This window comes from Copadichromis virginalis, linkage group LG19, assembly GCF_057382275.1.
Source record: "Copadichromis virginalis isolate Kocher_CV1m ecotype Utaka linkage group LG19, C_Virginalis_male_GT1.1, whole genome shotgun sequence".
NCBI lineage: Eukaryota > Metazoa > Chordata > Actinopteri > Cichliformes > Cichlidae > Copadichromis > Copadichromis virginalis.
Window position 1 is genome coordinate 30,850,014 of NC_140636.1, and position 12,459 is coordinate 30,862,472.

Genomic DNA, 12,459 nt, shown 5'->3' on the forward strand with positions numbered 1-12,459 from the left:
ACACTGTTATGTATGATTAATTTTTTGTTTTCTGAGTTACCTTAGTTCCAGCTGTTCCAGTCCCTTGATTAAGGAGCCAAGAGGCAGAAAAGGGGCGGAGCGAGCTTTAAAGGAAGACTACAAATTGGTTCACGCCATAACTCAGGACCATGGGGGGGAATTGGAGTTCATTATGTTTGGTTTAGTTAGGTTTTGTGTGTTTTACCCCTTCTCCTGTTTTTGTGGGCTGATCAGCCACTATTTAAGTTTCCCCTTTGTCTTGGTCAGTTTGTTTGAGTTATCAGTTGTGGTGTCAACTTTGAGTAGAGTTTTGTTATTTTGACCTCTTTTATGTGCCCAAGATTTTGAGTCTTTTTGCATGAGTTAACCAATTATGTTTTTTGGGTTAAATAAAAAAATCCTTTTTTTGGACTTTAATCTGTGCCTAAGTTTTCTTCATTGCTTGGTCCATCACAGAGATGCAGGGTACACTGTGGTCAGACAGCCAATCATCATCATCACGTGAATGCCACAGAGACAGAAACACAGAAACATTCACTCTCACATCCATGCCTTTTTCACCATGGTGCCGAAATTGAAAGATATATGTTGTTTAATGATTCCAACCTGGAAAAAGTACTACTAAAATTAACGTCACCAATAAACCTAACATGCATGGGTGTGTCTTATATTTGCAGCTTCCAGGAAAGTGCTGGGCTTGCAAGTGGATTTTAAACAAGGTGAAGAAACTTGCAGGACCAAACGCCACTGCAGAGGTAAAATGTCTCATAGAGTACCTGCAGCAGTTAACGGCATCATTCAGTCAGAACAGTAATGCAAGTTTTACTTTCACAGAGCCTGAAGTCAAAGTTGCTCTCTATCTGCGATGAAATTGGACTCTTAAAATCTTTGTGCCGCAAATTTGTGAAGGTGCACCTGGAAGAATTGATCGAGGAACTCACGACCATCTGTGTCAACATGGGAGCATGCAAGTAAGTTCGCAGTGGTTCATCTAAATGCTTTCATTTTTCAGATTATTGGGATTAGTCACTTTGTAGCGACTTTAAGTTCCCACTATTTTGTCTTACTGACCTGAAACCATATGGTTTAAATCAGGGTTCACACCCTTGATACTTTAATGATGATTACAATAAAACAATGAAATATAGTTTTTATCATAACTCATTATATTTAAACGTATGTGTTTCTGTTTTTCCAATTTTCCCTCTTTAGGCCAAGGGAAGTGGACCTGTTCTTTTATCCAAAGGAGGGAGGTCCAAACACTAAAATTAAGGAGTTTCAATGACCTTACATGCATGAAAAAAAAAACCCATCAAACTTTATTCCAAAAATAATTGACAAGAGCTAGCTCCCACACTTTAAAGTATCATCACTTTTATCCTTCAAAACAGCTTACCTTTATTTCCTTTACAATGGCTGCATTTTCCATTCTTCTATCTATGCAGAGCTTAAAAAATAAACAAATTAAATCATTTCACTGACTCTGTTTTTTTGTGTTTGCCAAATCTAAATGAAACTTCAAGTTCAGAGCAGCCATTGTTATCAAAGATATGAATGTTCGAACTGTCACTATGAAGCAGGAGCACCACAGCTTTTGCTGAGTCAAGTCATGCACATACATTTTTAGTGATTCTTCTGGTGGCACTTCTTAGAATTTTTAATGGTGTAAAGAAAGTCAGACCTCTATTTTCTGTTTTCAGTGGGGAATATTAAAAGTAAATGAACAAAAACACCCCTTTTCTATCTGGGGTAAGGGTAACGCAATAAAAGCCTCATACTGGTTACACATGTATGGATGAGTTGCCAGTCTCTGTTTTAGCCCTGCGACAGAGTATACACCACACACCACACTGAGCACTGGAGCCCCTCAGGGCTGTGTGCTCAACCCACTGCTGTTCACTCTGCTGACTCATAACTGTGCAGCAACCGATGACACGACTGTGGTGGGTCTCAGTGAGGACCTCACCTGGACACCAAACAGCTGGTCAAGAAGGCTCAGCAGCGGCTGCATTTCCTGAGGAGGCTGAGGAAATTTGGTATGTCGACCAAGATCCTCAGCAGCTTCTACAGCTGCACTGTGGAGAGCACATTGACCAGCTGCATCACTGCATGGAACGGCAGCACTACTGCTACGGACCGCAAACGCCTGCAGAGAGTGATGACTGCGGAGAAGATCACCAGGAGTCCGCTGCCCTCTCTGCAGAGCATACCATCACAGAGTCCAGAGGAGAGCTGCCTCCATCCTCAAAGACCCCACACACGCTCAACACGCACTGTTCCAATCCAGAAATTCACAACTCAACAACTCCTTCTTCCCCACTGCTATCAGACTCCTGAACGGCTGACCTACCTCAGCTGCAATTTGCACATCAGGACACTTTGCACACTAAGTTCATTTTGCACATTAAGCTCCTTTGTACATCTGCATACCTCACTTGTCTTCACTTACTTATTTTTGTACTTATTTAATTATCTTTCATTAATTTTTATCCTTATTTTTATCCTTATTTATCTTGTTCCTTTAACCCTTACCTACAGTAACTTGGCATTTGTGTATGGACAGCAAAGGAATAATTTCATTGCACAGAGAAATGCTATTTCTTCTGTACACATGACAATAAACACTTTGAATCTCAAATCTTGAAATCAAAGCTTCACAGTAAATCTATGAGTGTTTTATAGTAGGTGTCCATTGAGTAAATTAGCCCTTAAAAATGCAGTGTTTCATATCTACTTTAAGAAAACTGTTTTCTGCACTTCCTTTGTTTCAAGAAGAGCCTCGCCATTGCATGCATGAAATTTTTTCAAAGCTATCTGCCACTCAGAACAACTTGGCTTTAAAAACCCGCAGGAAATTTCCCCAGTTGTAAGTGGTGCCTTTGTGGTGGCATGTGTGAAACTGACTCTTTCACGGATGTGTTCTCCAATAGGACGTTGGAAATGAACCACTGTTCATTTGGTAATACTTTTATTTTAGTGAATCATCTTGAATGTCCTTTTGGATATTTTTATCAATCCATTTTCATCCGCTTATGTGTGACAGACTGGTGACCTAACTGGGGTGTATCTTGTTCTATTTCAGCTGAAATAGATTCATAACAGCACCTACAAGAGGGGATGACCTTAAGCAGCCTTAGTTTATTCCCACCTGACCAACCTCATGTCTTTACTGATATTTTCATGCACAGCACCTGCCGGCCCACAACTTGACTGCTTAATTTCCCCCTCACTGTTTGTACAGGCTCTGCACTACCTGCTCAGCAGTGTGTAAAAGCTAAAGAGTCATTAACCTTGCGTTTTCGGTGTTTGCCACACATTCCCATATTCTCTTTGCAGTTTTAGAAGAACATGATAGGATTTCATGCAGGTATGTCCATTTTTAAGTTGTTTTTCAATTTTGCAATTCTGTCAGATTGTGAACTTTCACACATACTCTCTATACTCTATGACACATGTCAGCAACTGTCAGCAGCATTTTTTTTCTTTTTACAATGTTGCTGACTGTGCTCTTGAAAGCGAGAATGTACAACACGTAAGCGTTCGAAGCAAGAAGGTGTTGGTCTGCGTTTCCTTTTCAGCTGTTAAAACTATAGAAAGCTCACTAGCAAATATATCTTCAAAATTGAAATACACAATGGAAGACTCAAACCATACATTTGGCAAAATATCAAAATTGGCATGCGGTGTGAGAGGCCCAACAGCCCTGTAGTGTGGGGATTGAGATTGCCATTATAATGTCAGGACGTTACTAACTTACAGGTAAAATGAGAAAAGGTGCCTGCACAATTCTTTCACATTGCACCATTTTGCACATATTCTCACACAAAAACACATACAGATACGAATATTGACGGAACCTCAAAATATACACGTGGTCAAAATGTGAAAACTTGTGGTGTGAGAGCCACAAAAAGCATAGTGGTGGTGGAGAGGGCCGGTAAGATCTTTAAAATGTAGATCTGAAGTAAAATCTGATAACACTGCCCTTGCAATATTTACTTCAAAAATATACCAGTCACTAAGAACAAGTTATCAGACAGAGATGCGGTTCACATCATTAAGAAGCTATTTTTCCTTTATTTTTACATTGCATTTTACATTTTGCATTGATTAAAAACATAAAATAAAGGAGCTGCTAGACCATGCACTTATATGCTTTTAACATTAGCTCAAAGCTGCAACTTACCAGTGGGAGAATGGGCTGCCAAGACAAGAAATGTAAGAAGAGCTATCAAATTTGTGCATGTTTTTCACCTCTTCATGCGCACCCACGATAAGGTGCAAGTCAAACCAGGGGAGCATAAATAACCACAGCACACAAAAGTAGATCCTGGTGCTCATGTTCCCCAGGGAAGCTACGCACATACACCCAGCCATCCATGTGATGTAAATGAAAAGATTCAGTAGACCAGGCGACCCTCATCCATAACTACAGCAAGCACTGACCTTTTTGGGAATTTGAGCCACTTTAGGGCCTCCTATGACTAACATTCACACACATTCATACTACTATGGATAAATCAGAAATAAACATGCAGTTAGTATCTTGTCCAGGTGACCTGCTCTACCACCTGAGCTACAGCCAGTATCACAATTTGACCCTTGTCATACTTGCTTAAATCCTTACGCTTGCTCTTATATTTTTTTATGCTCCTAACATCAACTCTGAGGACAAAAAAAAAAACACTTTCCCCGTAAAATAATTCTAAACTTCTTTTTTGTCAGTGCTCATATAATTGTGCCTGATCAGTGATGATATGCCTCTCTCTTTCTAGTCCCTGTCAGTATTCTCACTGCAGGATTTTGAATCAACTGAAGGTTTTCAGGAAGCTTTCAAGACAACCTCAAGAATATTGTTTGTAAATTATTCCACACTTCGCAGGGTTTTTTTGCAGATCAGTGAACCTTGGCCCATCTTTACTTGTAAAACCTTTGCCTCTCCGTGACACGCTTTTTTATACTAAATAAAGCCAGCTGGTTTAATCATTTGCAAAATGTTCTTCCAGCTGTTTCCTTTGAGAACCGCTTACTTTTCCAGCTTTTTTTTTGCCCCTGTCCTAACTTGTTTAAGATATGTGGCTGAAATCAAATTCAACATGAACCAATATTTTACTCGAAAGGTTACAATGTATCAGTTTAAACATTTGGTATGTTTTTTATGTTTTACAATGCAAATTATTTTATTTACTAGATGTGCAAATCAATGAATTCTCTTTTGATTTCCTTTTTTCACAGAATCCCAACCTTGTTAGAGTTGGGGTTGTATTTCACCTGACAGTTAATGCTGTTTAAAAAACACTTTATTCTGCAAATTTTAAAAATGCTGTTTAAGGGTCACTATGTGGTAAAATAAGTGCTGATTTTTTTTTGAGAAGTAAACTGAATAAGCCGCAGAGAAGTATAAAAGGCCCAGAAAACAGCACAAATCTGACAGCGTGGAAAACCATGAGTCCTGCCATCACCATCGGCCTTCTCCTGCTCTCCACAAGTAAAAAAGTAGCAATATTTACTCCACCTTTAAGATAACTGAACTACTTTTCTAAAGCATGCTTTATTTCTTAGCTTTTGTTGCGTCGTTGAAGACTCTGAAGGACCAAACTAAGGAGGAGCATTTTCCACAGCATGAAAAAAAGAAAGGTGACCACAACAAAGTGGAGGTGAGAAAGCTAAAATTTGACAAAGTTTCCCTTGTAGAGAAGCTTATTTTGTTATTTTGTGCAAATTGAAAACTTTTTACCAAAACTTTTATCTCAGATTCTGTGGGATGAAGTTTTTCCAGGCTCCTGCCGTACTTGCATGACTATTGTGTCCAGAGTGCAGAAGCAGATTGGAAGTGATAAATCAAAGGTAATGACTGTAATATATGGTGAACAGTACTGCTGTAATAACCTCTCAGAATTTCTTGTAATTTTTCAGAAATTCCACATAAAGAACCTGACAGTGCTGCCAATAAAATACCAGCATATCAAGCTGTTATTGGATTGAAGTGGTAGGGTATAGGAAATTATTTAAATGTGTAGAAAAGTCTTCTTCAGCACATAAATGTGACACTGACACAGAAATAGCCCTCTGGGGTTTGACATTTGGGAGGGGATTTTTAGATAATAGGAAGTTATATACAGTGCAGTCAGGGGCAGCACAAATGTGATCCCCTTAAACTGATTTTTTTAAGTTTTATTGTCTCTTTTCCTCCTATAGTTATGGATTCTGTCACTAGTTAGCTAACATAAACAAATGTAAGTCTATTAGCTGCTTCACAGACAGTTGTATCTATGTCCGTTTTTCAAAACAGGGCATAGTGGTGTAAATTAGCCTTTATGTGTTAGCATTTCATGTCCTCTTTAAGGTCCTGCTAAAGCATTTGATGGGTTTAGACTTTGACTAGACCACTTCAAAACCTTCATTTTGCTTTTTGGGGTGTTTTTTTGTTTTGTTTTTTGAGTCATTCAGAGGTGAACTTGTTGTTGAATTTTGAATGACCATCCTGCCACATAAACCATGTGCACTTGAGCTTTGGGGCATGAACTAAAACATTCGCCTTCGGGTTTTTTTTGGTAGAGAGAAGACTTTATCGGTCTATTAGTTACAATAAGCTGTCCAGGTCCTGTAACAGCAACACAGCCCCAGACCGTCATATCACCGCCACCGTATTTGACCATGATGGCCTTTTTATGAAATAGTGTGTTAGTTTCATGCCAGATTTAATGGGACTCTGACTTCTCAAAAGTTCCGCTTTTATCTTGTCAGTGGGCCCACTGATCATAAAGATGTTTTTTGGAATATGTGAGGTGAGCTTTTGTAATCTTTTTGCTCAGCAGTGATTTTCACCTTGGAACTCGCGCATGGGTCTCAGTTTTGCCCTGTGTCTTTCTTATTATTGAATAATGAACTCTGACCTTAACTACGGTAAGTGAGGCCGACACTTCCTTTGAAGTTTTCTGGGCTCCTTAGTGACCTCCTGGAGGAGTCAGTACTGTGCTTTTGGAGGAATTTTGGTAGGCTGGGAAGGTTCACCGCTGTTCCAGGTTTTCTCCATTTGTGGATAATGGTTTTCCCTGTAGTTCATTGGAATCCCAAAGCCTTAGAAACCCTTTTCAGACTGAAAGAGGTCAATGAGCTGATTCTTTTACATCGTTGCATGATGTGTTGCTTTTGACACTTTTTCTTAGCTTACTGTAAGGATTTCTGGCAGTAATGAGGCCTGGGCGGGGTTAATGAAATTGAAGTCAGCTTTCCAAAAATGTGGTTAATCAATTAAATCATAACTTAACAAGAGTGGAAATCATTTTTTCACACAGGACCTGGTAGGTTTGGACAGCTGTTTCCCCTAAATTAATGAAATCATCATTTAAAAACTGCATTTTGTATTTACTTGGGTTCTCGTTGTCTAATGTAAAACTTTGTTTGATGATCTGAAACATGTAAGTGTGACAAATATGCAAAAATCTAGAAAAGGGAAGGGGGCAAATATTTTTTGACGCATCTGTAGCTTTGTACATATATGCCACAAGCCAGCAGAGACATTATTGTCAAGTTTTATTAATGCTGTGCATTTGCTGTTTTTGTCATACTTTTTTCGTCTATAGTCTCAGTGTTGGACACATAATTTAAAGCTATTTTAATTTAACCTTTAAGAAACCTATACTGAAGCTGCTTGTTTACTGTTTTCACATATTTTTACTTGAAGGACAAAATCAGGAGGCCGTTGGATGGTGCCTGTAATAAACTGAAATTCAATTTCCTAAAGTCGGCCTGCAGAAAGATCTTGAAAACAGTAAAAAACAAGTTGATTGACGCCTTGACCAACGGCAAGTCTGCCAAGACCATCTGCACTAATCTGAAACTCTGCAAGGCCACCTTTTTATAAAGTTCTGAAGAACTTGTGATGCTTCAACTGTTTGTGTTAATAACACAAGCCTGTGTTCATGTTTTCTTGCTTTTTCCCTCCCAATAAAAAAACATATTTTTACTGTGATGTCATTGGTTTTCTTATACATATACGTATTATGAGACTCATATTCTGTCAACTATAGACTAGATGAAAATTAAAATAGTTGCTTTTGAGTGTGCATACTGGAAACATATTGCCTAATTAGTCATCACCATAAAGCATGACCGTCTTCTGTAACTACTAAGCTATTAACAAAGCAATTGACTCTATTGATTAGAATTAGAAAGTCTTATTTTACTCATAATGTGTCCTGTTTACTTGCAACAAATAAAACTACATAATAATTTCACGTCTGACATATAATTAATCCACACAGGTTCCATTGGGAAGTTGCCTTGTCTTCTCCAAAACCTCTGTTGCACAGAAGCAATGAGGTGTGCAGATTTTACTCTTATTACTATCAGTAAGCAGCTAGTGAGCTTGAATTAGCAGCTAGTAAACCTGTGTACTGCAAATGCTGCAATTCTTTGAGCTTCTGACTTTAAGAGTTCTCTCTCACCTCTGATCTCTGACAGAAATGTGAAAGTCTATTTTCAAAACTGAGTCGCCTCACTGGACCCTTATAAGGTCGCACATTGCCTTCCAGGAAGTTATTAACTTATAGGCAGGTTGAGAAAATAGGCCTGCACAGTTACAATTACCTCTGTCCAAAATCAGTGTTGGTTTTTGTTTATATATGACCACAAAACTGAAATACATATTTGTGGATCAATAAACTGCATATTAAAGGTTTAGAATAAGATTTACACATAAATTTATAGCATGATACAGTCATTGATTTTCAGGGGTGTTAACAATGAGGCAGGGACACTGTGACAGCCTTAAGCCATAAAAGGATCACTGTGTTCTAAATGTGGACAACACACTAATTGTTCTTTAGTGGGTGGGCGAGGTGGTGCGTGACTTTCTCACAGCGTGGCACCCAAACCACGCAAAATGTGTTCTCACATGTGGTTTGAATTTTACGCCTTGCAATGAGGTGTGTGTAGAGCCCATGCACCTTTAACTGTTTAAAAGCAGCCATAACTACAGATACTAGCATTATCTCTCAGTGGCTGCGATGGAAACGTCTTCCCTCCTCTTTCTGTGCCTCGTGGCAACATTTTCAGGTGTGTAACGAAAAAATTGGTTTGCATGAGAATCTGTATGAAACTGCCAAATCTTCTCTTTATGATTTAAAGTGTGATTAAGTATTTCTGTTTGTTTGAATCGCAGTCCGTGCTGTCCATGGACGGACCGTAGAGGTCAGCATCGATGATGAAGAGGACGTGGACGTGGGAATTTCGATGGGGGCAAGTGGGGTTAGTGTTAATATTAAAGAACTTAGGTTACACTTTATCAGTCCACCTTTAGATATCAGGAGTCACACTTTGCAGTCTTTGTGAAAAGCTTTTTCATGTCAAATTAATTTCTATGCCAACAACAATCATTGGATTAGAAATGAGAAAAACAAATGAATTTTGTTCATTTGTAACACAATGTGGGAACATATCTGACTTCTGAAACCCCAACCATGCTGATATTTTGAGGTTAACCACACACTAAGTCCAACAAAACCATAACATTGCATGGTATTTAACGAGCTTGCCAAAGAAATGAGTATACCAGTGTATCCACGGAATATACTGAAACATGTCTCTAAGTAGGATAAATTCCCTGAATGACTTATCAAACAAGTTTTGCACTGGGGCTGGAGACTATCCCAGCTAATACTGGGTAAGATTAAGAGGGTACGCTGTGATCGGGTAGCCACTCACAGGGATGGCACATAGACACACACGACCATTCGCTCGCACATCTACAGCTTATTGATTAGAGTCACCAATACACCTAACATGCATGGGTGTGTCTTATATTTGCAGCTTCCAGGAAAGTGCTGGGCTTGCAAGTGGATTTTAAACAAGGTGAAGAAACTTGCAGGACCAAACGCCACTGCAGAGGTAAAATGTCTCATAGAGTACCAGCAACAATTAACGGCATTATTCAGTCAGAGCAGTAATACAAGTTTCTCTTTCACAGAGCCTGAAGTCAAAGTTGCTCTCTGTCTGCGATGGTATTGGACTCTTAAAATCACTCTGCCGCAAATTTGTGAAGGTCCACCTTGGAGAATTAATTGAGGAACTCACAACAACTGATGATGTGAGGACCATCTGTGTCAACATGGGAGCATGCAAGTAAGTTCCCAGGGGTTCATCGAAATGCTTTCATTTGTCAGATGATTCACTTTGCAGCGACTTTAACTTTAGATGTTAAGTTTGAGACTGAGACCAAATTCAGCATGCAAACATGCCTTAATACTACAATGACACCGATGATACTGCAACCCTGATTTTACACCACAATTATTTTTTTCTCTCTTTAGGTCAAAGGAGTTGGAGCTGCTCTTTTATGCAGAGAATGGAGCTCCACTTATTGACGTTAATGAGCATGACTAACTTTAGATGTATGAATAAACATTGAAAAAAAAATCGCAGTAATGACTGAGAAGACTTAGCTCAAGTAATCATTACTTTTGACTTCAGCTTTGTTTCCAATCTGCATTAACTTACCTTTATTTCCTTTGCAATGCAATGTTTTTTTTTTTATTCTTCTGTCTGTATCTGTGCACAGCTAACACAAATAAACAGCTGAAATGATTAAGCTCACTCTGTTTTACTGTTGCATTTCACCAAACCTTAATAAAACCTCAATTTCAAAGTAGATGCTCTGATCAGGGATATGAATGTCAGCATTGCGACTACAAAGCAGAAGCACCCCCAGCTTTTTCAAGTCAACTCATACATGTAAGGGTCTTGTGGTTCTTGTGGTGACACTTCTTAGAATTGTTTAATGACTCAAACCACGCTTTTTCCTGTTCTCAGAGTGAAATATTAAAAGCAACAACATTAAAGCAGCTTTTTCTATGTGGAGTAAGGGTAAGGTTTTAAAATACATTGGACTGGCTGCATGAGTGGGTGGAGGGTTTCACGAAGCATAATATTTGGCATTTATGCCTCACATTTTAGAGTCATAAATTTGCCAAAGAAAATCAAAGAAGTACTCATGTAAGTAATTAAAATGAGCACTTTTCAAAAGCACCCCTCCCCTAAAAAAAAAAACCCACACTAACCAAATGCAAGTCTAAGGAGATGAGCTTTAAGCTGTTTTTTAGACACTGCCGAGGCCACAGATCTGAAGCACAAGTCTGGGGGCCAGTTTTACAAAAACTCTGTGGATCGAGCTGGTTAGATATGAGGACAAAGTGAGGACTTTGAGAGAAGAGGGGTTTATTTATCCTAAAACACACAAAAATATACAAAATGAGCTCACAATACAGGGCAAAAGAGGGCAAATGAACATAACTAAACTCAAGCCAAATAAGCAACTTTGCATAACTGCAAGCTAACTGCTAAACAAAAAAAAGGTGACCTAACACACAAAGAACAAGAGCACTCTGAGACGACAACGCCCCCCTGAGGGCCAAGGGCTATACTAAAACTTTGATGTTGTACGATGTATTTATTAGAACATGCTGGTATCAGCCTGCTTTTATAGCAACTGACCTTTGATCTGTGACCTCAAAGGATTATTACTATTTTCTTTTCTTTATCCATGTGATTGGAGCTGAATTGGCTGAAATCTTTGGCTTCTATAAACTATAAAAACTTAAGATTTTCAGATATATTCACTCAGTGGGTGATTTTGTGAAGCATTACGGCGTTATTGTGATGTAATAAGGTATCATATTAAAAAAAATTAAGAAGTCTCTCCACGCCCTTTCATATGATACATTATCAATGTGGTTTCTTGAAAAAAAAAACATTTTCAAGATCAACTTTGACCTTGGGCTCTAACCATGAAGGTCAAGGTCAAATGGTCATTTGATGAAAATCAAAGATTAAATCAGTTTGATTTGAAAGTTACATCAAATAAATAATACTCAACACAACACTAAGCAAACAGGCAACTCATAAGTCAAAGAAAATTTAAGAAAAAATACTTAATTCTACCGCCTGTGACAGAGCTGCACTTGGTGTGATCCAATCAGCTCTTCCTGTATATTACACTGCTGCATGGTTCTCTCTTCCTGATGCCAGCATCCCTCAGCAGCTGAAGGCTCCTGATCGAAGATTCAGCAAATGAGGTGAGGGGATCAATGCATTAGCTCACATACAAATCTGTCAGGTGCACAAAGAAGGACTTCAATTATTTCACAAACACTGTGCATTTTTCAGAACATTTGAAAGGTTAGTGGTAACATCTGTGTCATGAACACTTATCAAAGCAGTAGTACTGGGAGTATTGACGCTAATCATAAATGCTTATGAATCACTGTCTGTAAGACAGAAACAAAGAATGGAGAACCATCATCATCATCATGGACGCACATCTCCCACCCCCTTGCATTTAAGTCACCAAAGCCACAACAGACAAGCAACTAAAAAAGAAAATGCCTTAACCTCTGTTTATTGGGTGAATAAACAAAGGAGTGAATAAACACCATATAATGTTATTTCATGGTGGATTTT

At 38.7% G+C, this 12,459-nt stretch overlaps 2 protein-coding genes across 2 annotated transcripts; both read left to right on the top strand.

Annotated features, from left to right (window-relative positions):
- Positions 1 to 5,445: 5,445 nt before the first annotated feature.
- On the top strand, positions 5,446 to 7,969 carry gnly (granulysin). The gene is made up of 4 exons (XM_085441705.1): positions 5,446 to 5,488; positions 5,563 to 5,657; positions 5,755 to 5,847; positions 7,688 to 7,969. Exons 1-4 carry the CDS (start codon positions 5,446 to 5,448, stop codon positions 7,865 to 7,867), a joined length of 411 nt encoding a protein of 136 aa, XP_085297831.1. The 3' UTR covers positions 7,868 to 7,969.
- A 988-nt stretch (positions 7,970 to 8,957) lies between these two features.
- On the top strand, positions 8,958 to 10,596 carry LOC146686461 (antimicrobial peptide NK-lysin-like). The gene is made up of 5 exons (XM_085441327.1): positions 8,958 to 9,060; positions 9,167 to 9,252; positions 9,814 to 9,891; positions 9,971 to 10,125; positions 10,314 to 10,596. Exons 1-5 carry the CDS (start codon positions 9,012 to 9,014, stop codon positions 10,384 to 10,386), a joined length of 441 nt encoding a protein of 146 aa, XP_085297453.1. The 5' UTR covers positions 8,958 to 9,011; the 3' UTR covers positions 10,387 to 10,596.
- The last annotated feature ends 1,863 nt before the right edge of the window (positions 10,597 to 12,459 follow it).

Excerpts from the sequence above, each read along its gene's own strand:
- gnly (XM_085441705.1), top strand. The coding sequence starts at position 5,446 with ATGAGTCCTGCCATCACCATCGGCCTTCTCCTGCTCTCCACAA. Across the intron at positions 5,489-5,562 it reads CCTTCTCCTGCTCTCCACAA|CTTTTGTTGCGTCGTTGAAG; the intron begins GTAAAAAAGTAG and ends TTTATTTCTTAG. Across the intron at positions 5,848-7,687 it reads TTGGAAGTGATAAATCAAAG|GACAAAATCAGGAGGCCGTT; the intron begins GTAATGACTGTA and ends TTTTACTTGAAG.
- LOC146686461 (XM_085441327.1), top strand. The coding sequence starts at position 9,012 with ATGGAAACGTCTTCCCTCCTCTTTCTGTGCCTCGTGGCAACATTTTCA. Across the intron at positions 9,892-9,970 it reads GACCAAACGCCACTGCAGAG|AGCCTGAAGTCAAAGTTGCT; the intron begins GTAAAATGTCTC and ends TCTCTTTCACAG. Across the intron at positions 10,126-10,313 it reads GTCAACATGGGAGCATGCAA|GTCAAAGGAGTTGGAGCTGC; the intron begins GTAAGTTCCCAG and ends TTCTCTCTTTAG.